Here is a 20,694-nt window from a genome sequence, read left to right on the forward strand (position 1 = left end):
GCAGGCCACACCTGTGCAGGTGTGCTGACCCCTCAGGGGACAGCCACAGTGTCCCAGGGAGGCATGAGCCCAAGACTGAAGCAGTCACTGGGGCTGGGGACCTGTGTTTGTCCCAAACTCTCCTACTCCCCGCTGTAAGGCAGGTCACACCTTGCTGGTGTGTGGGTGTGGGTGTGTGGGGGGGAGGGACAGCTTCCTTCTTTCACTCCCCTCCCCTCCCTACAAGTCCTTGGTCCTCTCATGCCACCATGTAGGTCCCTGGAGCTGAATTCAGGTCCACAGGCTTGGCAGCAAGCACCTTTCCCCACTGAGTAGACAACGACTTTTTAGCCACCAGGTCATTAGTGGTCAGCCAAGGTCGCCTGCTGTGGTGAGGGGCAGGTTCCCAGCAAACAGTGTCTGGCTGTTCCCACAGACATCCCAGCGGCAGATGGGCCCAGTGTCTTTGTCCCCAGGTCCTCAGCAGCCACAAGGTCAAATGTCACCTCGGGGCCACGGGCAGGGGTTATGGGGGCGTAGCTAGGCCCTGCCCACCCTCAGTAGGGCCCCAAGAGAGAGGGGGTGGTGGGGACACTGGGACAGGGGCTGTACTCTTCCACCCCAAACTCTCCCTTCCCTTAGACTAGTCCCACAAAATTCGTTTGTTTGGGCTTCTGTGACCCAGTCTCCCTTCCCATGGCTTTTCTCCTAAGCCCCCTCCCCCATTTTTAATCGTTTCTCTGAGATTCTGCCACCAAGGATTCTAGAACAGTCCAGTCTAGGACCCCTGTCCTCACCCCAAACAATCATGACTCCAAAGCTATTGTACTTTCCGGGCCCACCCAGGCTTTGTTCCCACTAAAGCAGAGCTGTTTTAATCAGATTCGTGGGAAATCCTTGAGTTTAACTCTAGCCCTTCCTGCTTTCTGCATTTGCCCAGGCACTCTTTGTGCCCCTGGCGTGAGCATGACTCTGCCTTTAACCCCTACCCCGCATGTGTAGTCTCATCTTGTGGGGTGATTTTCACAAGGCCCCTCAGGGGCAGAGTACTAGTTAAGAGGGCACAGGGAGTCGCAGCCGCTTGTCCTAGTGTCCACACTGGACCCAGGCCTGCGCAGGAGGCAAAACAGGTCTGGCGGGCAGAACCATGACTCAGAGGTGAAAGGTCACCCGGGAGGGGCTTTTCCAGACAGTTAACGGGTTAAACGTTAACAGACCAGGAATTAGGCCTCAGCTTCCCACCTAGGCCTCCAGCATGAAAGGAGATTAATAAATGCTTGCCCTGAAGGTGCCTTGCATACAAAGGGTGCTTAATAAATGCTTGCTCCCTAGAACTTGGGTCTAGAGAGGGAGGTGGGAGGCTCAGGGGAGTGGTGGCAGCTGGGAAGCTCCGGGGAGCGGGAGACATCTGTGGCCCAGCCGGTCACCAGGCCAAGCCCTTTCTATGAAGCAGAGAAAGAAAAGGAAATGAAGGGGGGACCGGGGAAAACAGCCAGGGGCCGGCACGCCTTCCGGCCGCCTCGAGCCACGCTGGAAGGGTGACGGGCGTCCTGCCTCTCCCCGCCCTGAGGCCTGAAAGGAGAAGGGGGCCCCCTGACCTCACTGTGTGGCCAGCAGACCTCGGGAGGCCGCGTCCCTTCCACCCCCAGACTCGGGGACCAGGTGTTCACCGGAGCAGAGCGCGCGGGGCGGGGCGGGACCGGCCGCGGAGACTTTGGGGAAGGAGGGCGGCCGGCTCCAGCTGGCAGCCGTGCAGAGCAATGCGGAGCGCGCGTGTGCGGCGGGGGCGTGCCCGGGTGCAGATGTCCCCCGGGGGCGCGGCTGCGGGGCGCCGCGCGGAGCACGCGGAGGCCCCGGGCAGGGCGCGCAAGGGTTAAGGCTGCGCGGCCGCGTGGGGGAGGGTCAGCCGCGCGCCCCGCCCCGCCCTCTCGCCGGCCCACGGCTCCGGGCGGCGCGCGGCTACCCCATGCCCTTATAAGGGCGGCCGTCGCCGGGGCAACGAGCGCCCGCCCCCGGCCGCGCCGCGCGCCCCCGCCCCGCCCCCGCCGGCGCCGATGGAACGCGGGTGTCAGGCCGGCCGCAGCGCGGGGCCGGCGGCGAGCGCCAGGGCGAGGCCGAGGCTCGGGCCCAGGCGCAGGCCCAGGCCGGCCGCGCGCGCGCTCGGTGGGGAGAGGAACCGAGGCAGGCCGCGGGCCGCACTCCCCACTCGGCTCTATCGCCCGGACCTCCGCGATTGCGGCCGGGCGCGCGCGGCGTCCGAGACTCCCGGGCTCCGGCGCGCGCTCCCGCCGCCCCTCCCCCCTCGACGCCCAACTTGCGGCCAAAGTTTCCCCCCCTCCCCGGCTCGGGGGCGCGCGCGCGCCCTCGGATGGCGAGCTACTAAGTTGGCCTGGGCGGCGGGGCCGGGCCATGGCCCGCGCGTCCCCACCGGGTCCCCAGGACTCCGGACCACGGGACCCGAGCGCCCCAGACCCGCGCCTCTAGCGCGCCCCCGTCGGCCGCGGGCACGCGTGGGAAAGTTGGCCTGGAACCGGCCCGACCAGTTCCTGCCGGGCGCGCGGACCGGCCGCAGGAAGTTGCCGCAAAACTTTTTACTGGGGGTGCGACCCGAGCCCCCCGAGCGCGCGGGCTGCATGCGCGCGGGGTAGCCGGGTCCCCCTCGGGTCGCCAGGCGTGCCCAGAGGGGACGGACTCGCCCCGGGGCGCCCCGGCCCCGCCGTCCCGGGGGCTATGGCCATGGTGACCAGTGGCTGGGGCGGCCCCGGAGGCGACACGAACGGCGTGGACAAGGCCGGTGGGAGCTACCCACGCGCGACCGAGGACGACTCGGCGTCGCCTCCCGGGGTGGCCAGCGATGCGGAGCCAGGCGACGAGGAGCGCCCGGGGCTGCAGGTGGATTGCGTGGTGTGCGGGGACAAGTCCAGCGGCAAGCACTACGGCGTGTTCACCTGCGAGGGCTGCAAGAGTTTCTTCAAGCGCAGCATCCGCCGCAACCTCAGCTACACCTGCCGGTGAGCCCCACGCGCGGCCACCGGGCTGGCCCGGACCTGCACGGTCACCTTGGGCCTGCCACTGACCTTCCCCGCACCCGTATCCCTGCCCAGGCGACGGGCACGGCCCCGGCTGCGATCGGGTATACAGTTGGCGATGCATGCGTGCAGGTCACCCTCTCCCCCGCAGGTGGTCTTTGGTCCTCTCCTGCCCTAGAGAGCTGGTTCTATCGCGCGGGGAGGGCTTGCAGACGATGTCAGGAGTGGGGACCTCCTTTCCAGCCCCCAGGGTCCCCTTTCTCGTGGGAGTCCGTCACGCGTGGTGCCCCGCGGGAATCAGACGTGCAAGTCACACCGAGGGGCTGGAGGCGTCCAGGGGCCATTGTCTGCGGCCGCGCGGATCGATTCGGCGCGCCCTTGGGTCAAATATCACTTCCAAAGTCGCCCCGGCACGGGCAGCTGGAGGGACGCCCGAGTGGCTCGGGATGGCTGCCCTCGCCGGGGCAAAGGGCTGCTGTGTACGGGGAACTGGGCCTGTCCATCAGAGGGACACCCCATGGGCTCTGGGTCACCGGAAGCAGCCGCCGGAGGGCCAGCAAGGCCACCGGAATTGACCGCACCCCCCACTCCGGGGCTGGTACAGCCTTGGGGCCCCGGGACGATCCTTTAAACTTCGGGGCCGCTATAGGAGCGAGAGACCCGCGGGAGATGGGGACCCCTCTGCGGGGCCCGGCAGGGCGTGGCCTTGCTTACTGGCAGCTGCTGGGGACAGAAAGTCCCTTGAAGAAGAGGTTGGGTGCTCAGGCCCGGCAGGGGATGCGGACCACTTTTTGTCTAAGCATGCAGGAGCCGGGCTCTGCGCCCCCAGGAGCCTGCAGGGCCTTAGAGCAGGGCTGACAACCCTGTTTCCCAGGTACCCAGAGCTGATCCCCAGAGAAGTTGTAGGCCGCCCCAGGTCAACAGAAGGGTCCTGGCCCCGTGGACTTAGCAAGGGGAGCTGTGGGGGTTGGGATGTGGAGTTGTTGGGGTGAGGAATTGGTGGAGTCTGGAGCTGGGTCGTCCCCCCCCAGAAGTTAGCAGCTGATGACTGGTCGATCGGGGGCTGCCACCATGTTAGAGTTTGGACTTTCTGGGACCTGCTTTGCTCCCTCCCCCAGCTGTAACTGGGCCACCAGACTTTGGCCTCATTCTTGTGTCTGGAAAGAGTTGCTAGGTCTAGCTGGGTCTTTGGGGAGAGTGAAGGGGGCTGGGGGAGGCTTGGGGTCCCACATGCTCTCTGCGTTCCTTGGGACCTATGTTGTGTGATCTTGTGTGGCCAGTGACCCTCTCTGAACCTGAGTGGGTCAGCAGCTGTCTGGAGGGGGCCCTCAGGAAGTGGCCTCAAAGCCCTGGAGGCAGAAGAGGAAACCCCAGCTGAGGGTTAGTGGGACAGGTGAGCCCACCTAGGCCCAGACGAGGCAAGTGGACGCAACATGGTAGGCAGTGTGTGAACAGGGTCTACTTAGATTGGGTTGGGAAGTTGGCCAGTGTGTGTCAGGAGGCTGAGGGGAGCCTGGACCGCTTAGCCAGGGGAGCGAGGGAACAACAAAAACAGCACAGAAGCAGAGACAGCAGTTGGAGTTAGACTGTGCCTTTGGTGAGGTAGCTGGAAGAGTTTACTGTGTTTGGTGGGTTTTAATCTGTTCCAACCATACAGTGGGGAAGGCAAGACAGGAGGCCTCCCTTGAGCAGACCTGCTCACCCATCCAGGGCTGGCCAGTTCCGCCTGGCTGCCCTGATCCTCCACCACCCGCCTGGCTGCTGGCTTTGTTCTGGCTGTGCCTGAGTTCTCTCTGCCCCAGCTGGGCCCCTTCCTTGGGCCTTAAGAAGCCAGTGTTTGGGCTCTCCTAACCCTGGGCAGAGCACCCCAGCAGGCTCTAGAGGCTGTCCCTGGAGGCCTCCCTAACTCTCGGCTCGGTGTCTCCTGTAGAGCTCAGCAGCTGGTACCTAATACAGGAATAGGGTGGGGGGCAGTGTCCAGCTCTGCACTTGATCTCTGCCCCGCATCTCGGCTGTGTCTGGATGCTCCTTGGTGCCCAGGTTGCACATGGTGGGCTAATGGAGAGACTGGGCGGCACGGTCCTCAGAGGAGAAGCAGTGCTGGGCTGGGGTGCTGGGCTGCACAGTGCTGTGACCCTGCTACCGCTGGCTCTTGGCCTGATGGTGACCAAGTCAAGTGAAACGGATTCATTCTCAATCCTTTCACATCTGTTTCACCATGTCCTCTGCCAGAAAAGGCTTCTCCATCTCTGCCCCCTTGGGGAATTTCTCTTTAGACGTCAGAACCCGTTCCTAAAGTGCTCTCCTTGTGTGCTGGTCTTCACCCATTGTGATCCAGTCGCCCTTCCCAAGCAGGGGACTGAATTCCTACACCTTGCCTTTGGAGCTGTCTAGGGAGCCCCCACTGGTGTTCTTTCTCAAGGGTTCATAGGCACAGAGGATGTAGGTGTCACTGGGAACTCTGGCCTCTGTCTTCAGGTCTAACCGTGACTGTCAGATTGACCAGCACCACCGGAACCAGTGTCAGTACTGTCGGCTCAAGAAGTGCTTCCGGGTGGGCATGCGCAAGGAGGGTGAGTAGCCCTGGGTGTGGCCTCAGCTGGGCAGGTTATGGGGATCCAGCGAGGATAGTGTGTGCCTGGTGTGGAGTGTGACCCATTGAGCTCTTTCCCCAGACCCTCCATGACCTCTGACCTCCCAACTGGAATTTTTATTTTTATTAATTTGTTTACTCTCTGCTCTGTGTGTTTGCTGAAGGCAGGCCAAAGCCTGCCAGAGGGAGGCCCAGCTGCCTGTCCCTGCCCAGGAGTCCTGCGTGGACAGACACACTGGACACCTGCACCTCAGGTTCCCCTAGAATTCAGGTGGAACCACATGGAGCCCTGGGGGTTAAGAGCCTGGACTAGTGGGGTGGGCCAGGCTAGAATGTCACCTAACTATTGCTTGCTTTGACATTGGTCACTTTCTTGCGGGATTTCTGAGAATGGCCACTGCTTAAGGTCTTCCGCTTCAGACTGGAGAATCAGGCATAGTGGTGCAGGCTTATCATCCTGGTAGTTACAAGGCTGAGGCAGGAGGATCTCCAGTTTGAAGTCAACAGACAGCATAGCAAACCCTGGTTAGAAAAAGACACATACACAAGGAAAAACATCAGCCTTATTTGATGACTCTCTTTGTCCCTTTAAGTTTAAAGGTGACTCCTGCCCTGTCCTTGCCCAGCCTGGATTTCTGTCTCAGCTTGTCTGGAAGATGGAAAGTTCTGATAGGACTCCTGTTCCCAGTGCCTCTGCCTCAGGGCCTTTGCACTGCCGCTCCTGCAAAAGTGGGCCTGGTGTCCTCCCTTGTGTCCTCAGGGCGACCGGCTCACGTCAGTCTACCTTACTCTGAAACTGACACCCTTCACCCATTAGATCTGCAGGTAGCTTAGCAGTCAGTCAGCTGCATTTGACATATCAGGAAACTGAGGCAGAGAGAAGAGATGGGTGCTGGAATTTGAATTCCATCAGTCTAGATTGGATGGAGAAAGGGAAGGGTGGGGCAGGAGTGGGATTTTGAGGCTCGGAACATTCTGTGCAAAGGCCCTGGAGTGGGGCTGGATGAGGGAGCAGCGGTGAGGGTAGGGTTCGCATCTTGAGACCAAAAGGAGCTCTGAAGGACCGTGGAGCGTTTGGGGTCCTGTCCAGCTACAGTTGTTTGACAGGTGGCTGGGAGACTCCCCATGTCTCTAGTATTTGGGCTGGGTCCCTCCCAGTGTCCCCTGTACCCCTGGCTCTGACTCCACCTGGGTTGACCTGGAGTTCATCCACCAGTTAAGACAGGTGTCAGCTTATTAAAGCACACTCATTAGCGGCCTCCTGGCTCCATGCCCAAGCTGCCTTCCTTGTGCTAAAATACCTGTGTTCCTCCAAGCCTCAGTTTCCTTTTCACCCCGTCTGTGATGAGGACTCAGATAAGTACTGCATTCTCTTTTCAGTTATATTTTGAAACAGGGTCTCTTGTAGCCCAGGCTGGCCTCAAACTTACTTTGTACTGAGACTGGCCTTGAATTCCTGATCTTCCTTCCTCTCTGCTCCAGAGCTAGGATAACTGGTATGCACCACCAAGGGCAAAGGCAATAATGACAACGACTGCCCTTTGGGATCACTACTGTGCCACTTTGGTGATGTGGTCCCACAGGGGAGGTGTGAGTGGTGGGAGAGCCCCGGTGATTGACAGATGTGGCCTCCAGGGTGCAGGAGGAGACCGTCTGGTGGGTGGAGACCCTCGGGGTGGGCGCCAGATGCGAGCTGTCAGGGCCCTAGTGACCAGCGTGTGCCTGGTTCCTTGTGCTGCCACACCGGGTGGGGGTGGCCCTCCCGCACCAACGCCTGACGCTGCCCTATCTCCGCAGCCGTGCAGCGCGGCCGCATCCCGCACGCGCTCCCGGGCCCCGCGACCTGCAGCCCCCCGGGCGCGGCGGGCGTCGAGCCATTCGCGGGGCCGCCGGTGTCCGAACTGATCGCGCAATTGCTACGCGCCGAGCCCTATCCCGCGGCCGGACGCTTCGGCGGCGGTGGCGCCGTGCTGGGCATCGACAACGTCTGCGAGCTGGCAGCACGCCTGCTGTTCAGCACGGTCGAGTGGGCTCGCCACGCGCCCTTCTTCCCCGAGCTGCCGGCCGCCGACCAGGTGGCGCTGCTGCGACTCAGCTGGAGCGAGCTGTTCGTGTTGAACGCGGCGCAGGCGGCACTGCCGCTGCACACGGCGCCGCTGCTGGCCGCCGCGGGGCTGCACGCCGCGCCCATGGCTGCCGAGCGCGCAGTGGCCTTCATGGACCAGGTGCGCGCCTTCCAGGAGCAGGTGGACAAGCTTGGCCGCTTGCAGGTGGACGCCGCGGAGTACGGCTGCCTCAAGGCCATCGCGCTCTTCACGCCTGGTGAGCCCGCCCCGCCTGCCCCGCCCCGCCTGCTCACGGGCGACCCTGTGCCATCCAAGGCCCCGCCCCAAGCAGGCTCCTAGCTTCACCTAGCTGTCAGGCCGCCTCCCATAGTCGGGGCTGAGCAGCCCATTCCTACAGAGGAGCCACTCCTCTTAAGCAGGCACTGCTGTGCCACAGACCTGGCTCCCAAACAGACCCAAGCCACCTTCCAGCCAAAGGCCACGCCCCTAGCCCGGATATTGCCCCAACTCAGCCACAGACAACCAAGCCCAGCCCCTGCCCAAAACTGATCCAGGCTTCTGCCCTGATGGCAGGCCAGACACACTATAGGCCCCAGGACATGCCCTTCCCTTTCGGGTAACATTCTAACCATCCTGGGCCATTCCATTGCCACAGGTCACACCCTTTTGACACAGATGACATCCCTAATCTGCCTAACACTGCCACAGGCCTCACCTCAAGTCTCTTGACACTGCTCCGGGCCATTCTCCAAACTGCTTAAGACCCAGTTGCTGGTCCTATTCCTGATAAAGCCCCATCTTGCCCCCTACTTATCCAGGCCACCCATAGGGCAGCCCCATGGGCTCCCACCTCTGCTCTGGAGCCATGAACCACTGGACCACTCTGCCCCCAGTTTCACACCCCCTCGGGTGGAGAGCAGAGATGACGCCCTCGGCCTCATTTCACACCACACTTTCCCAGGCTCTGCCCGTGGCCACACCTCAAGGGCCGCTCACACTATGGCATGCCTTTGCCATGGTGATGAAGGGCAGAGAGTCATGTATATAGGCAGTGGTCTTCAGAGGCCCCGGGAGAACCTTCGGGCCTTTTCAACATGCTTGGTGGTGTAATGCTGGTAGTCCCCACCCTTCGGTGGGCTCTGCGGAGAGTTCCGGGGCAGGATGGACTACAGATCCAAAACTGCGGAATCCCCACCGGAAAACAATTTAAAGGGATGGCCTGGCCCTGCTCTCCGGGTGGGCGTGGCTTAGGAGAGGCACCTCCCTCAAAGTGAGGCCAATTAGTGCCCCTTCCTTAGGACGGGGCTGAGCCTCAGCACTCCCTTAGTAACTCTGGTTACTCAGGGTTCCTCCACTCTTGAGCTCCCAGAGCCTGTGCCCTCAGTTCTTCACGTGTCTGTGTTGGACCCTGGCTTCCACTCACATCTGTGCCCTTGGGTCCCACCCCTAACCCTCTCCCCTGTAGGCCTATTCGCCCTGCTTCCTCAAAGGTGACTTGTCCTCTGCTTCCTGCAGATGCCTGTGGCCTTTCTGACCCAGCCCATGTGGAGAGCCTACAGGAGAAGGCACAGGTGGCCCTCACTGAGTATGTGCGTGCCCAGTACCCATCACAGCCTCAGCGCTTTGGGCGCCTGCTGCTGCGGCTGCCAGCCTTGCGTGCTGTGCCAGCATCCCTCATCTCCCAGCTTTTCTTCATGCGCCTGGTTGGCAAGACACCCATTGAGACGCTCATCCGGGACATGCTACTGTCAGGGAGCACCTTCAACTGGCCCTATGGCTCGGGCTAGTGATGGACACCTTCCACGACATGCAGATGCTGTAACCTTGCAGGGACCCTGGGGTCAAGGCCCCAACTTTCCTGAGACTGATTCTTTTTTTAAAAGACTGAAATGTTTGTCTGTTTTGTTTTTTAAATAATCATGAAACCAAAAAGAATTTGCTCTCCCAGGCCCCAGTCTTGTCCTCCTGGCAGCCCCTGGTCAGAGTGGGGCTGAGGGTCTGGAGGCAGTATACTGGTGGCCTTGGTATGATGGGTATGGGCCTGGTATTCTGGGAGGGCCACTGCAGCTGGGCAAGAGTACTATGGGCCGGGAGGGCCCCCTGGATACATGGCCCATGATGGGCACTGTGAGACAAAATCATGGCCAATAATAAAGATTCCCCTACTTGCTCAGCCTACTTTTTCTTCTGTGCTGCTGGGAGAAAAACCCCAGGGTTTAGCCTGTATTCAGCAGGCTCCAGAGGGGTAGCTGGGCCTCCTGTGGAGAAACAGGAGCTCCTGACAGAGGCTTTCCCAAGATATTTTTGTATTTTCTGGATCAAGCCACACCTGAAACCCTTAGGTGTTTTTCAGAGATTAACCTACCTTTTGGTTTTTTTTAATTTATTTTTTTGTTTTTTGATGCAGGGTCTCTCTGGTTGGCCATGGCTGCCCTGGAACTCAATTTGTAGACCAGGCTTGCCTCGAACTCAGAGATCCACCTGCCTCTACCTCCTGATTAAAGGCGTGTACCACCACACCTGGCTTCAACCTACCCTTTTAGGTCAGAGTAAATTTGATTCAATTTCCTCTCTCAACATAAATCACCATTTCTAAAGAAGACAAGGTGGGGACAGGCTTTGAAATGTGAATTTTTTTCTTTTTTTTTTTAAATGTGAATTTAACTGCTGCTGTGCAGTGCTGAAAGGCACGGGGAGTAGCCCAGTGGTGGTGGTGCACGCCTTTAATCCCATCAGGGGCAGAGATCTCTGCGAATTTGAACAAAAAGTACCAGTTACTTTTTTGTAACTTTTTTTACCCCTAACCAGTTTTGGAGTTAGGGGTCCAACTTCAGAGTGGTCGAGACCAATGCTAAATCCCTGCTTATCATGCCCAAGGCCTTATGAGCTACTTTTCCTGTAAAACCCCACACATGTAGCCTCACTCTGTTGGAAGACATCTGGGACTCACTGGTTTTGAACTTGACACATTTCCAGGACCAGGGGGAAACTCACTGCCCTAGCAGCCAGAACTGGACTCTTGGCCTGGCTTTTGTTATCCTCTGTGACTCAGGGGGTTAGTCTCAGATGACACACAGCCTGTGTCTGTCCAACACCATTCTAACTCCACCAAAGCCAGGTAAAGTGAGGACCTATGTGGGGTGCAGGGGAACAGGGTGCACCCCCTGCAGACGCCCAGGCCTCAGGTGGTTGGATCTTACCCACCAGGCATGCCTCCATCACACGTAGTACAGAAACGATTAGTTTGGGACAATCTCACGATAGCCCAGGCTGCTCCCAAACTGTTCATCTGCCTCTGTCACCCCCACCCCCATACTGGAACCGACACAATTTCTGCCCGCAACCTGTGACCTTGGATAGTTCCTTTCTTTTTTCGCCTCAGTAAAATCAAGGAATTGCTTTCAGGCAGCTGCACACAGCAGGTGTCTAACCCGTGTTTATTCTCTGGGATTCTCAGCAGGACTTGCTTCCCCTTGAAGAACTACAGTGTGATTCCCCATGGGACAAAAAGCCACCACCATTTCCAGGACACTCAGAAGTACACGGAGTCCTCACTGTCGCTGTTCCCTTGGTCATCAAATTTTCGGATCTGGGCCTTGATGTGCCTCAGTTTACTCTTCAGGTAGTGACAGCGAGCCTGCTTATCCAGGAAGCCAGGATCCTGGGGGAAAGAGTTGAGGAAGTCCCCCTGGCATTCTGACCCTGGGCCTTCAAGATTTTCATTCAGCTCCTTATAAATCCCAGCTTTCATTACATGGTCCCCACCTCGGGACAGGACCAGAGGCCACAGCCACAGGAGTCTCCACTCACCGCCCGCTTCTTCTCAAACTCTCTCCGGACTCGAGCTGCCACATGAGCCTCCTTCTGAAAGGGCGAGGTGGAGAAGGGGCTCAGAAGGATGGTAAAGGGCCGACATGGCCTTGATAGCAGTGCCCACTCGATAGATGAAGCACAGTCGCAGGGAGTTGTGGACACTAGAGACCCCGGGGCTGACCTGGCTTCGGGGTGGGGGCAGTGACATCAGCAGGGCCTCCAGCTGCCGGAGCTTGGCCTGCGTGGTCCCCACCTCGCGCTGGAGCTCCGAGAATTCTCCGTACTGGTCCTGGAACACGGCGGCATAGCGGCTCCGGTCCCTTCTGCTGCTAACTGGCGGGTACTTACTAAAGATTGGAAGGGGGTCACTGTGCGAGTGGAAGGAAATCTGTCTTTCCACTCCATCATGGCAACTGGCTTTTCTTTGCCCATGCTGGGACCTCAGTTCAAAATGCCCCCATTTCCTAACTCAGTCCTGACCCTTCCTAATTCCGAGGCATTAAAAAGCATGGAGGGTACAGGAGCGTGGTGACTCAGGAGACTAGGGCAGAAGGTTCATGACTTTAGGAGGTTAGCCTACGCTAGAGCCACAATAGGGTACTCACAGCTCATAGTCAGGTACTGGTTTGAGACGTGGTCCCAGAACTTTGGGAGGCTTCTCTGCGTGCAGCGGGGCCCGGGGGCGTAGCTCGTCCTCAAACACGATCTTCCGGGGCCTCGTGTGGCGCTCCCTGGCCGCGGGCTGGCACTGTGGTTGCCGAGCGCGAGACACTGGGCTTCGAGACACCAGCGTCTGCGCAGCAGCGGGGATCGCGGTTAAGGGGTGTCAGAAAGCGGGGTTCCCCCACGAAGGGTCTCCGACTGTGGCACTTACCCGAGGCTCGTGGCCGGCCGGGCGGGGTTGCGGGCGCTCCCGGACTGGCATGCGCGAGGCCGCGGCGCTCGGGCGCCCCCCGGCGACGGGAGACGAAACGCAGGCAGTGTTGGGGCCTGAGCGCCTGGACCGGAGTCTGCCGGCGGCAAGAGGACCCGGCAGAAAGCGCCTGGGGGCGGAGTCTGCGGGTATTTGCACACGCGCACGCGAGCGCGGTCCGCTGGTCGCACAACCCAGACTCCGCGCCTTAGGACGCGCACCCCGGAAGGGGGCGCGGGAGAGGCGTCGCGGCGTCACCCCGCCTCCGTTTGCATGAAGGCACGCGGTTGGCTGGCTGCGCAGGGTCGACCCGCCCCCGATTCTGAAGCCGGAAGGGCGCGATGCAGCGAATCCTGGACTTCGCGGCGACCCCGACCGCTGGGCCCACCGCCGCAGCCCACGATCACGTCCCCACGGAATCCCCAGCCTCCGCCCGCCTGTCGGTCATTCGGGTCGTCCCGCTCAGTGTCACCTGTCCCACAGCCGCGGATCCGCGCCTGGCTCTGCTGCCGGGAACGCAGCTGTGCAGGAACTGCGTGCCGATCCGCTATCCGGAGCGTCTGGCTGCCGGGGCGGGTCTAAGCGCGGTGGGTGGAGCCTGTGAAATGTTGACGCCCGGGTTTGAGTCTGCCTTCTAGGAGCACTGTCTGGACCTATTCACTTCCCAAATCTATTTGTTGGAAAACATGGGTAGTTTTCCCAGCTTGACTTAGTTTTTTAAGTAATTGTACTTTTAAAAAAATTCCCTTGTGATTCTGTGTGTAAGCAGAGGTCAGCTCAGGTTATTGGGCGTCTTCCTCTGCCTCCCCATCTTTTTTGATACTGATGCTCCCCGTTTTGACTAGGCTCGCTGGCCAGCGAGCTCCCAGGTAGATGTGCCTGTCTCTACTCCTAGCACTGGGATGATAGCCTCATGCACCCCACCCCTGGCATCCTACGATGGGTACTGAGGATTCGAATCTTCACCTGCATACTTGGGTAACAAGCACTTTAACAATGAGTCATTGCCCCACCCCTAAAAAAAACGTTTAGACTTTTTGATGTTAATTAGGTGTGCATGCCACATGAGTGCGACTGCTGAAAGGCCAGAGCTGTCAGGTTCCTGGAGCTGGAGTTACATTAAATATATTTATTATTAAATAGTTTTTGATAGCCAGGCGGTGGTGGCACACGCCTTTAATCGCAGCACTCAGGAGGCAGAGGCAGGCGGATCTCTGTGGGTTCGAGGCCAGCCTGGACTACAGAGGGGTTCCAGGACACCTAGGACTGTTACACAGAGAAAGCTTGTCTAGAAAAAATAATAAAAAAAAGTTTCAATTTGCCCCTTTCCCCTTATTCTTACTGCATTTTGTGTGTGTGCTCCCCTTCCTCAGTGTGTGTTCTGGAGCGGAACTCAGGTTGTCACGCCCCATGGCAAGTGCCTGTACCAGCTGAAGTGTCTAACAAGCCTTTTGCTATTTGGGGGAGGGGGATAGAATCAGGGTTCCACTATGTTAGCCAACTTCAGGATACCGATGGCGTGAGCTGGCGGTGGGCTTTATTTAAGCCGGGGCATGATTCGGATAAATAGGATCATGCTGATGAACACGAAGCACACAATGATGAGCATGGCCCACAGCAGCCAGTTCACTGACTTCTGTGCGTGCTGCTCCAGGCGCTCCGATTCCATCTTCAGCTTCTCCAGGTTCTGATCGGCCATCTTCAGAGAGTGTGACAGGGTCTGTGGGAGAAGCGGGGGCTGTCAACGGGACTGAGACCAAGTGTGACCACTGCCTCCTGCGTGGTTTGTGCAGTCCTAGCTGATGCTGTGCCCCCTGCTGGGTATCCCTCAGCCACCCCTCCTTGGGCTTTACCAAATCCTGCTGAGCCTACAAACACCAACACTGGTCACAATTTCATCCCTCTTCTGCAGACCTTCCTCAGTGCCCCAAGGCAGAGCTGCAGTGTTCCCACACCTGGTTGTCCTTCTTGATGACACTCTGGGCGGCTAGTGTGTTGGTCTTGAGGCTGCGTGCCAGGCCTAGCATTTCCTCTGCCAGCTTTTCCTGGAGGCCCTGGTGCCTCTGGAGGACGAGGTCGAGTTCAGACGCTGAATGCTTCTCATCTGCAGGTCTAGGCCCCTTTGTTCTGCCGACCCCACATGTAGTGGGTACCCAGGAGTGACAGGGAGAGATAAAGACACCCACATGGCGCCTTCCCAAGGATCCCTCAGTTCTGCCCGGGACTCAGTTTCTCCTGCTTTTTTACATTCCACGAACAGCAACCCAGAAAGGGCTACCAGTGGGCAGTGGGTCCTTGTAGTCCACCTCAGAGGCCCCAGCTTCATCCAGCGCCCCCTTTCCCCATCTCTCAGTGGCTAAGATACTCACATGCGCTTCCTCATGTCCATCTCAAGCTCTGGAAGCAAAAGAGGCCAAGGATGAAGGTTGATTTCCTGTTTCCAACTTTTGCCCTTGACCTGTGCCAATTCTGCTACCCAGAATGCTGTTCGGCCTGTGAACTACTGTCCCCTGGACTCATCATACTCGAAAGTCCTAGGTAGAGGGACATGTAGAACACCCGTCCTACCCCCAAGGTGCCAGGCCCCTCCCAGTGGCCTAGCATTGCACTGGGGTGCTTGATGACGTCTCTCCTGGGGACCTCTTCTCTTCCTCAGCCCCCCCCCCGGCATTACTCAGTTGACCCTGGGTGGCCTGCTTCTTGGACTGGGAAAAATCAAACCAGGCAGGCAGTAGGGACAGTCAAGTCCTCGGCATGACTCACCCCCAGATGGCTCCTGTGGGGAGAATGGAGAGGCATGAGGTCATGTACTTTGATGTTGTCCCTAAATCTCTCTACCTTAGGATGACCCACGTGAAGTGCTCTGAGGTACTGTAAAGAAACTGACTCAAATTCTGATGGGGGCCAACTCTGGGGCTTAAACAGACATGCTCCTTCCCCTTTTTTTTGGAGACAGGATTTTACTGTGTAGCCCTGGCTGTCCTGGAACTTGCACAGTAGACCAGGCTGGCCTTGAACTCACAGAGATCCATCTCTGCCTCCCGAGTGCTGGGATTAAAGGCGTGTGCCATCACCATGGTTTATTCCTCCCATGAACCAATTCCTATTCCTTGTCTTGAGCACTTTCTCTGAGAAAGCCTTGTCTGTGGGCCCTCCAGAGTTTCTGGCACTATGTTCGATCTCTGTCCCTGTACAGACTACGCTGTTGCTGTTACGAGGATGGTCCCAGGGACAAAGGAGGGAATCCTACCGTGCCCAGCAGCTCACTCCGCATCTCACTGGTGTAACGTGCCCGGGACTGCAAATGTACAGTCTTGGTGGCAGGCACTCGCTCCCTGGCTGTGGTGGGCACGCGGCCAGGAGCCAGGAACTGGTTAGCTAGAGCCTTCTCGGAGGAGGAGGTCTGAGGGAACGTGGGGAGGATAAATCACTGGAGGCTGTGTCCAGTCCTTGGGGGCCATAAAACCCGAGGGGTGGGAGGACGGGCTCACCAGCTTCTCAGCCTGCAGCATGCCCTTCAGGAAGTCCACCTTGCGTGAGTACTCGCTGATGACTTCGGAGACAGGTTTGCTGAAAGGCAGCAAGAGGAAGTCAACCTGCCACTGTAGCAGCATCGGAGAGGATTTCAGTGCCGCACACTCACCTGGCTTGGATTTTCAGGGCCTGCAGCATGTCTTCCAGGGCACCCACATACTGCAGGGAAAGGGAGTGTGTCAGCCAGGCCAGGACCCCAAGGACTGCTTGCAAGAGAAAGGGGTGGTCCCAAGGGGCGCGGCCACTAGGAGGGGCGGGGGTCATGGGCCGGGGGAGGGGCATATGACCATGACGTGGCACAGAGAGGGCGTGGCATGTGCACGAAGGGATGAGATCAGGGAGAGCAACCTGGGCGTCTAGGACCTGTGCTCCAAGGGGCGGAGCCGCACTTGAAGTGCAGCACCAACCGGAAGGGGCGTGGCCAGTGAGACGGCTCATCTGCCTCTAGGGTTCGAGGCCTCTGCGGGAGCGTGGGAGTCCCTCACCTTCTCCAGACGCCACTCGTTCGGCTCCCGCTTTTCTGCCGCCATCGACTCGCAGCGACACAGCAACCGCACAAGGTTCAACTCCAGCCGCGACGTCGCCAGCGGGCGGTAAGCGGCCCTTTCCGCCTGCGCCATCTTAGAAAAGGGCGGAAGTGCCTGTAAGGGGGCTTGCCTTTGGGTGTCTGTTCTTTCCTCTCCGAGGTCCGCCCTGCTGGGCTTCGAACGGAAGTAAAGTTTTGTTTCAAGCCGCGGCGCTGCGTCTGCCATGTTCAAAGATAAATCGTTTTTGTGCTTTTGTTGTTGTTGTTTAAATAAGAGAGCATCTTTTAAAGTTGTACTTTTGTTGTTTGACCTTTTTTTCTTATTTTGGGCAGAATCTCTAACCCAGACGGGCCTTGGAGCCGCCGATCACACTCGGGAAGCGATGGCTGGCAGGACCGGAAGGGCCGTCGCAGCTTCGGACCCACGCGCAACGCTCCCCGGTCACTGAGTTCCGCTCGCACAACTGCCCAGTGCGCGTCTTTCTGAGCGCTCCGTAGCCAAACCCCAGCATTCGCTTTCTCCTTTCGCCTGGGGCTTTCCCCGAGCCTGACTTGATGACTTGCCAGGTGGGCGCTTCCGTCGGACAGACCGGCTAGTTTCCAGCCCTGGTAGTCTGCCTACCGAGCTCTGACCCAGCCGTTTCTATCCTCAGCCAAGATTCTTTCCATTCTGTAATAAATCATTATGATCCATTTTATGAAAATGGAGCTCGCCAGCGAATCACAGACCATCAGGAGGCAATAGGCCTCCTTATTTGTTTTGGTTTTCAAGACAGGGTGTCTCTGTGTTGTAGTCTTAGCTGTCCTGGAACTCACTTTGTAGAACAGGTTGGCCTCGAACTCACAGAGATACGCCTGCCCCTGTCTCCCGAGTGCTGGGGTTAAAGGCGTGCGCCACTACTATTCGGCTCATCCAGCACACTTTTTTTTAAAAACATTTATTTATTTATTATGTGTACAATGTTCTCTCTGCATATATGCATATGCAGAAGAGAGCACCAGATCTCATTATGGATTGTTGTGAGCCACCATGTGGTTGCTGGAAATTGAATTTAAGACCCCTGGAACAGAAGCCAGTGCTCTTAACCGCTTAGTGATCTTTCCAGCCCCTCATCCAGCACTCTTAATATGAAGTGAGGATTTTTTTTCTTATATTGCCCACCTCTGAAATTGAGCCAGCTTTCTTAACTCTGTTGGAAAAGCAGCTGCTACATTTCTCTGCCTTAAGGGGACAGGACCCAAGTGGGGGGCCAGATCTGGATCACATCCAATACTTAGCATCCTATAGGAATATAGGAATCCAATGTCAATCCAATCAGGCCACTCAGTGTGTGTATGTGCACACGCACACACATGTCTGTAAGCATTCGTGTTTGCATGGAGGCCTGTTCCCTGTGGAGGTCAAAGGGCAACCTCAGTGTCATTCTTCTCTCCCATCTCCCCCTCTCTCTCAACAGTCTCATCAGACCAGGCTGGCCTTGAACAAAGATCTGCCTGTCTCTACCTCCCAAGTGCTGGGATTAAAGATATGCAGCAGCATGCCTGAGTTCGAGATACAGTCTCTGGCCTCTGTAGGCTGAGCTAGCTAGCTCTTCCCAACACTGGGATTACAAGCCCTCAGTACTACACCCAGCTTTTAGTGTTTTGGCTTTGTATTTTATTTAAATTATATGTATGTGTGTGAGTCCACATGCATGTATGGATTCATGCCTGTAAGTGCAAATGCCCATGGAGGATCATCTGGAACTGGGATCACAGGTGGTTGTGAACTCCCCAAAGTGGGTGCTGGGACTCGGAATCAGGTCCTCTTCTAGAGCAGTATGTGCTCTTAACCACTGAGCCCCTCTCCAGTCCCTCCCATGACTTCTGAGAATGAGAAGTGTAAGGCAAACCATCTCAAATCTGAGCAAGTTTCTAACAAACCCTGGGCTGGGCTCAGCAGTTAGAAGCTTGTGGTGCTCTTGCAAGAGTACCTGAGTTCAGTTCCCAGCACCCCATGTCAGGTAGCTCACGATTTCCTGTAACTCCCGCTCCAGGGGTTCTGACACCTCTGACCTCTTCAGGGACCCGCATTCACACACACACACACACACACACACACACACACACCCACGCACAGACACACAATTAAAACACACACATTTTAAACTGGGCATGGTGGATCATGCCTTTAATCCCAGAACTCAGGAGGCAGACAGGCAGATCTTTGAGGTTGAGGCCAGCTTGGTCTACAGAGTGAGTTCCAGGACAGCCAGGACCACACAGAGAATCCTGTCTCAAAAAATCATATATATTAATATTTAAATATGAATAAATATATATTTAAACTTTAAAAAACAAAAATGGCATTGGCTCCGCTGATACTGAGTTAGGGTGTGAGGGTCGTGTGGTCATGGGACCTGAAAGGACAGTAGGTGCTGTTAACTTTTGAGCCAACTCTACCAGGCCGTTTGAAGACAAAGCCTCACTATGCAGCCCCAACTGGCCTCAAACTCACAGATCCTCTGTTGGAGTTAAAGGTGTGCGCCGTATTAGCCCCTGCATACCATCGTGAATACCATATGAACAGAATGCCTTTCCTTTCTAAGATGGAGTGACCCTGTGTTGTTTGTGTGCACCTTATGTGTTGCTGTGACCTGCGTGTCTTTAGGACTGACCCAACTGGGTGACACAGGATGAAGAAACAACAGACATGTACAGAAAAGCTGGCATTGGGTGAGACTTTTTAATTTTAAAACTATATTTATTTGTGTGTAAATAAACTATATAAATAACTATAAATAAAATATAGTTTATTGTATAATTAAACTATATTTATTTATATGTGCTCCTGTGCCCTATGTCACAGTGCACAGAGGACTTGGGGGAGTTGGTTCTCTTCCACCATGTGTGAGTCCACCTGCCACTGCTACTGACTTCATGTCAAGGGAAGGTCACCTGGGTCCTGCTCACTTCAGAAATACCCTGGAGGACACTGAACCCAGGGTTCACAGAGGGACTCTGGGGAGTGTCAGGTGTGACAGCCTTCCCTCTCCAGCTTCGTGACTTGGGGCAGGCAGAGTGCTGTCAGTATTAGTCGTGTTGAGCTTGCCTTGAATCTGAAACACAAAAGTGCTGTGCATGCCTTGATGCCCACATCTGTCCAAGGGGCTGGGACATGGCTCAGAGGGTAAAGAGGCTGCCCTGAAAAGGACAAGGGCTTGCATTCAAATCCCCAGCACTCACATAAAGAACCAAGTGTAGTCTACAGTCTGGGGCCAAATTTGAGTCTGCCAGACTTCAGGCTGCCCTGCAGTGGTCCTGTCCATTTAGGATCAAGGACGACATGAAAAGGTGGTGGCACTGGGGAGAGGATCTAGGTTCAATTTTCAGCACCCTCAATGGCAGTTACACCCATCCACAGCCCTAGTTCTAGGGGAGCTGAGATCCTTCTTCTGGCTTCCACAGGCATCAGGCATGCACAAGGTACACAGGCATACACATTCTGTCAAAACACCCATTAACATAAAATAAAAATACATAAGCCTCAAAAAAATTTAAAAAGGCAAGGGCAACCTTCCTGAGGTCTGGAGAGGGGGACCTCTGGGGTGAACTTCCCTTGGAATTTTCATGTGTGGTCCAGCAGGAGGAGAAGGAGGAGGCAGAGGGCTCCCAGAAAGGTCCTGTAAGGCTTGTTCTCCAGTCTGGCCCTTCATCCTGCTAGATCTCAGCAAGACCAATGGACAGAAATGGACTGTGTTCAGAGGGGTCCTTGCAAAAGCACACTGAGCCAGCCCTGGGGATTCAGCTGAACCTCTGGATGGAAGGAAGCTCAGCTTCTTAGACTGGAGACACGCCCCAGGCAATCCCCATGATCCAGCTTCGGAACAGATGCAAGCTGGCCCGAGGCCCACTATGTGTTGGAGCCATCTGCCCCGGAAGCAGATGAGGGTGACATGAGACAAGGGCCTCCTCGCCACTGTACCCACTCAAATGCACCTGACCCTGAGAAGACTCCTGTGCTTTTGGGTGGGGGTGAGGGCAGAGGTCAATGTAATGGTCTGTTCTGTCCCTTTAAGAGAGAAGCCACGCCCACTCCCTTCCCGGTCCACTGAGGCAGGCTGATCTTCAGCTTCCAGCCTTGAGTCCTTCCCTTTCTGTCTCCCCCTTCTCCCCTTCCCTCTTCTGTTTCTCTCTCTTCTTCTTCCCCTCCATAACCCACTAAATAAATATCCAACCTCACTCTGCATGATATGCATAAA

General features: G+C 57.1%; 3 protein-coding genes and 1 long non-coding RNA gene across 7 annotated transcripts; 2 read left to right on the top strand and 2 right to left on the bottom strand.

The window, feature by feature from the left end:
- Nucleotides 1-2,246: 2,246 nt before the first annotated feature.
- Nucleotides 2,247-9,840, top strand: Nr2f6 (nuclear receptor subfamily 2 group F member 6). Of its 4 annotated transcripts, none has more exons than XM_085680410.2 (4): nucleotides 2,247-2,990; nucleotides 5,487-5,581; nucleotides 7,399-7,923; nucleotides 9,183-9,840. In XM_085680410.2, exons 1-4 carry the CDS (start codon nucleotides 2,710-2,712, stop codon nucleotides 9,452-9,454), a joined length of 1,173 nt encoding a protein of 390 aa, XP_085536536.1. In that variant the 5' UTR covers nucleotides 2,247-2,709; the 3' UTR covers nucleotides 9,455-9,840. The 4 variants fall into 4 exon arrangements, with proteins under 4 accessions (XP_085536536.1, XP_085536539.1, XP_085536538.1 ...); XM_085680413.2 differs by lacking the exon at nucleotides 2,247-2,990 and adding an exon at nucleotides 3,740-3,882; XM_085680412.2 differs by lacking the exon at nucleotides 2,247-2,990 and adding an exon at nucleotides 4,216-4,426.
- Nucleotides 9,841-11,066: 1,226 nt separating this feature from the next.
- On the bottom strand, nucleotides 11,067-12,834 carry Ocel1 (occludin/ELL domain containing 1; the record flags this gene model as incomplete). The annotated part of the gene is made up of 5 exons (XM_087901187.1): nucleotides 11,067-11,328; nucleotides 11,478-11,531; nucleotides 11,662-11,827; nucleotides 12,086-12,273; nucleotides 12,355-12,834. Coding segments are annotated over 5 exons (1,017 nt in total), but the record flags the coding sequence as incomplete, so codon positions are not given.
- A 1,079-nt stretch (nucleotides 12,835-13,913) lies between these two features.
- Nucleotides 13,914-16,652, bottom strand: Use1 (unconventional SNARE in the ER 1). The gene is made up of 8 exons (XM_048427252.3): nucleotides 16,413-16,652; nucleotides 16,037-16,086; nucleotides 15,885-15,963; nucleotides 15,644-15,796; nucleotides 15,157-15,169; nucleotides 14,763-14,790; nucleotides 14,349-14,520; nucleotides 13,914-14,113 (listed from the first exon to the last, which is right to left on the bottom strand). Exons 1-8 carry the CDS (start codon nucleotides 16,545-16,547, stop codon nucleotides 13,931-13,933), a joined length of 813 nt encoding a protein of 270 aa, XP_048283209.2. The 5' UTR covers nucleotides 16,548-16,652; the 3' UTR covers nucleotides 13,914-13,930.
- On the top strand, nucleotides 16,380-20,694 carry LOC125395677 (uncharacterized). The gene is made up of 3 exons (XR_007230620.3): nucleotides 16,380-16,520; nucleotides 16,787-19,168; nucleotides 20,157-20,694. It is a non-coding gene; the product is annotated as an uncharacterized LOC125395677 (long non-coding RNA).

This window comes from Myodes glareolus, chromosome 23, assembly GCF_982192425.1.
Source record: "Myodes glareolus chromosome 23, mMyoGla1.1, whole genome shotgun sequence".
NCBI lineage: Eukaryota > Metazoa > Chordata > Mammalia > Rodentia > Cricetidae > Myodes > Myodes glareolus.

Bases quoted from the DNA above. Each gene is read 5' to 3' on its own strand.
- Nr2f6 (XM_085680410.2), top strand. From the start codon at position 2,710: ATGGCCATGGTGACCAGTGGCTGGGGCGGCCCCGGAGGCGACACGAAC. The intron at 2,991-5,486 runs GTGAGCCCCACG...CTCTGTCTTCAG, and splicing joins AACCTCAGCTACACCTGCCG to GTCTAACCGTGACTGTCAGA. The intron at 5,582-7,398 runs GTGAGTAGCCCT...CTATCTCCGCAG, and splicing joins GGTGGGCATGCGCAAGGAGG to CCGTGCAGCGCGGCCGCATC.
- Use1 (XM_048427252.3), bottom strand. From the start codon at position 16,547: ATGGCGCAGGCGGAAAGGGCCGCTTACCGCCCGCTGGCGACGTCGCGG. The intron at 15,797-15,884 runs GTGAGCCCGTCC...ACGTTCCCTCAG, and splicing joins TGCTGCAGGCTGAGAAGCTG to ACCTCCTCCTCCGAGAAGGC. The intron at 14,114-14,348 runs GTGTGGGAACAC...CTTCTCCCACAG, and splicing joins TCATCAAGAAGGACAACCAG to ACCCTGTCACACTCTCTGAA.